This window comes from Macadamia integrifolia, unplaced genomic scaffold (genome assembly GCF_013358625.1).
Source record: "Macadamia integrifolia cultivar HAES 741 unplaced genomic scaffold, SCU_Mint_v3 scaffold2813, whole genome shotgun sequence".
NCBI classification, from domain to species: Eukaryota; Viridiplantae; Streptophyta; class Magnoliopsida; order Proteales; family Proteaceae; genus Macadamia; species Macadamia integrifolia.
In genome coordinates this window covers 29,868-33,718 of record NW_024868981.1, presented here as the reverse complement: position 1 = coordinate 33,718, position 3,851 = coordinate 29,868, and the positions used below count along the sequence as shown (strand labels likewise).

At 39.7% G+C, this 3,851-nt stretch overlaps 1 protein-coding gene across 1 annotated transcript; it reads left to right on the top strand.

Moving 5' to 3' along the window:
• The first annotated feature begins 1,403 nt into the window (after positions 1-1,403).
• LOC122067292 (salicylic acid-binding protein 2-like) lies at positions 1,404-3,641 on the top strand. Its single transcript, XM_042631123.1, has 3 exons — positions 1,404-1,952; positions 2,049-2,174; positions 3,059-3,641. The coding sequence occupies exons 1-3, from the start codon at positions 1,461-1,463 to the stop codon at positions 3,437-3,439; spliced, it is 999 nt and encodes a 332-aa protein (XP_042487057.1). The 5' UTR covers positions 1,404-1,460; the 3' UTR covers positions 3,440-3,641.
• The last annotated feature ends 210 nt before the right edge of the window (positions 3,642-3,851 follow it).

The window sequence follows — 3,851 nt, the reverse complement described above, 5'->3', positions numbered from 1 at the left end:
CCTAGAGGAGACAAAGATTTAATGTAGCCATTTAATCCAAAGTTCTAAAAAACCAAAATTCCGCAGAGTGGTGAATAAAAAATTCCAAGATAGAGTATCAAACGCTTTTTGGATGTCGAGTTTGATACCATACCTCCACCACGAACAGATGAGTGCATGAGGTTTGCTAACTCAGAGGATATTTGCAGAGATAATCTTCCTTCTTTGAAAAGCTCCTTGTTCTGGAGACACCAATCTTGGACGAATATCAGAAGCTCTAGAAGCCATGATTTTAGAAAGAGCTTACAGAAAAATTAGCCATACAAATCGGACGATACTTGTTCAATGAGTTTGCACCTTGAACTATAGGAATGAGAGTTAAGAAACTATTATTTACCCCTCTAGGCAAATTCGTACTGCCGAAGAAGCTCTTAACAGCACCACAAAAACTATTACCCACAATGTCCCAACATTTCCTGAAGAAAGTCCCTGGGAACCCATCTAGATCTGGGGAGCTGTCCGGATCAGGGTCCCAAACTGCGCTTTTGATTTCCTCAGAAGTTGGAATGGAATCTAGCATAGATTGATCCACATTAGAAATCTCCTCTGGCACACAGTCAAGAAACTCAAAATGGTTGCACTTTTTTTCAGGAAGAATAGGCTTCCCTTCTCAAGTACAGGAAAAATGGTTACACCTTTTCCGCCACATTTGGCATTGCCATCAACAGGGAAGAAGGCCATGTTGGATATGTATGTCCATCAACCCCGATTTATTAATAAAACTATTTAATTTCATTTATGCATGATATTTATTTATTAAATTTATAAGTTGTTTCATAAAATTTTACTAAAAATTATTCTCGGCTACGGATAGGACCGGACATCTTGTTCATATGATTGTTCCCGTCAATATGCTGCCCATAAAGGAGAAAAACAAAAATTCCATCCAGAAATGATCTATTGCACACCCACCTGTGTGCAACTCCTCCTAAATAAAATCCAGACTCAATTCACCATATCAGATCAAGATACGTGATATCCAGATGCAATCCCATTCGATCCATTTAGATCTCTAATATAATCACATCATGGTTGGAAGTTACAAAGCAGAATTGTGACCAAGATAGGGAAGTTTTTTTTTTTTTTTAGATTTATTTTATTTCTGCCATGCATGCGTACTCAAACCAGACACAATGGGGACGGGTTAGCACGTACTGCTATCCCTTTAAATTGCTTTAGACAATCCTAACACGTGACACTCTTATCAACTTTTTTTTTTTCTTTCTTTTTTTGGGGTCAGCGCACACATGCACTGCCGTGACAATTAAATGCTTCGATAAACTTGCAAAGCAAAAAATCCATTTAGCAATTACTTTTAAGATAATGAAGCACCGACCCATAGTACTATAAATAGAGGACAAGGGAAGTAGATGTTATAGAGCGATAAGGGAAGAAGAGAGAAGTGAAGAGAAGAGAGAGAGATGGGTAGTTCTAGGGTGAGTGAAATGGCTATGTCCATTGTGGTGGTGCTTGTGTTGTCGCAGCTCTTGCTGGCCAATGGAGAAGAGCAGCCACAACAATGCAGCTTTAGCCGAAAGCCTCCATGCCCTCCAACGCCAACAGGGTTGGGTCATATTGTTCTTGTCCATGGTGCAGGCCAAGGACAGTGGTTCTGGTACAAGGTTAAACCCATATTGGAGGCTGCAGGGTATTACGTGACAACCGTCCAACTTGGACCTTCAGTCACCATGGCTGTGGATTCAATAGCAAATGTTACGTTTTCAAATTACTCACAACCATTGTTTGATCTGATGGAATGCTTAGACCACAAGGTTTTGCTTGTGGCTCACAGTGCAGGAGGTTTCAATATTGCTGTTGCAATGGACAAGTACCCCAACAAGATACTTGCAGCAGTCTTTATTGCTGCGTACATGCCTGATACTGCACACCCCATGTCCTATGTCCTCGATCAGGTATTCCTAGCATCTTCTTTTTCTTCTTCTTCTTATTCCCCTTCTCCTTTTTTAACCTTCTCTCTCTCTCTCTCTCCCTGTTGTGTGTGTGTGCAGGGAGCGAATTATCCTACAGGAGGAGGATGGCTAGACACTTGTGTCATGACTATTGGGAACACTACATGGTATTTCTTTGGTGATGACTTCTTGGGAACAAAACTCTACCAAATGTGCCCTCCTGAGGTCTCTCTCTCTCCCTTGTGTATAGTGGTAGGGGAATTTACTATATGGGTATATAAGAAAGTCCAACCTAGTAGATCAGTGGAATCACAAGTCTGAATATTTGATGGGTTCCCAGCTGGGCAGCTCCTTATGCCCTCTAAAGTCTTTTCTAGGTGGCTAGCAAAGCCCTAGATGTATCATAAAAAATGAGAAAAGAAGAAGGCTACGTGATCGTGTTCCCTTAATCCTCACACAGGGATTCGCCTAAAGCTCTGACAATGGGCTAGCAAATGATCAAGTAGACACCTATGTTGGATGTCCCAGCGTACTATTCTATAGGCTGAGGTGCTGGCATTGGTTGCACACGATCAGATAATTTTCATCATTCCCCAAAAGAGAGGAAAAAGAATTCTATCCTGAAACATGGTCTGTCAGTACTCCTACATCTATATCTCTGTCTACCTCAGATGAAAAGACGCCGCTATTTCTTGTCTCGGAGAATAGAAGATAGACACAAGGCCGCTGATGTAGGCTGCACTTCAGGAAAGAAAGAGAATCACTTGTGAAAAAAAAAAAAAAGACTGAGAAGTAGGCTGAATCTCCAAGTTCCCACGACACCTCAGCCTCCATTTTCAAAATATTAAATTTAGAGAAGATTCATTAAAAGGCAGATGGCTCATGCACCAGCGCACCCCAATGGAAATGCGTGGAAGCATCAATAATGATAGGATTTTCGTTTTTCATGGGATGAGGTGGTCATTTAGTTGTGTTAAGTATATTAATAATTATTCCTACAAAATGGAAAAAAAAATACTTTCTCTCTCTCTCTCAATTCATTTTTTTTTCTCAGTATCATATTTTAATAAGGACATATTTTGACATCCTTATCATTTTTTCATTGCAAGGATATTGCCCTAATGCATACACAGAAAAGGTCAGGATCGTTCTTCTACAATGAAATGGCTGAAATGCAACTTACAGAAGAGAATTATGGTTCAGTTGATCGATTCTACATTGTAACGGGGGACGATTTAACGATTGCTACTGCTTTTCAGTATGTAATGATTGAAAATTTTCCGGTGAAGGAGCAGAAGTTGATAAATAGTTCTGGTCATGAGGTTATGCTATCAAAGCCCTTAGAGTTGTCTGCAAATATCTTAGATATTGCCAGAAAATATTACTCTTCTTTTGTGACTCCTAAAGCTGCTGGAGATGGAACTTGGGATGGTTGGGTCGAGATGAGAGCCAAACCAAATTCACTCCTACGTGGTGCCTTGTGGGTTTGAACTGATTGGACCAGAGAAGTCCAATCTTAGTATCAATGTACTGCTACTGCTGCTGGAGGGTACCATGGTTTTTGTGTTGGGTTTGCTATGCTATCTGTCTATCTATGTATAAACAATAAAAGCCACTATTGTCTATCAAATATTACAGCTTAGCAGTGCTTTCTATGTTAATGATATATCTCCATCTATCATGGTTCTGAGTTTGGGTATCTTATTGGATCAGTTGGGAAAAATTCAAGCGCCAGAAGCATGAAATGCTTTGTCATAGTGATTTGAAAGGCAGTGATGTGAGAAAACCCATAGCTCAACTTCACACCTTCCTGATGCGAGATTGTATGTGTAAATTAAAATAAATAGGATGAAATAATAATAATAATAATAATAATAATAATAATAATGTGCTGGCAATTTT

Excerpts from the sequence above, each read along its gene's own strand:
- LOC122067292 (XM_042631123.1), top strand. The coding sequence starts at position 1,461 with ATGGGTAGTTCTAGGGTGAGTGAAATGGCTATGTCCATTGTGGTGGTG. Across the intron at positions 1,953-2,048 it reads TGTCCTATGTCCTCGATCAG|GGAGCGAATTATCCTACAGG; the intron begins GTATTCCTAGCA and ends GTGTGTGTGCAG. Across the intron at positions 2,175-3,058 it reads ACCAAATGTGCCCTCCTGAG|GATATTGCCCTAATGCATAC; the intron begins GTCTCTCTCTCT and ends TTTCATTGCAAG.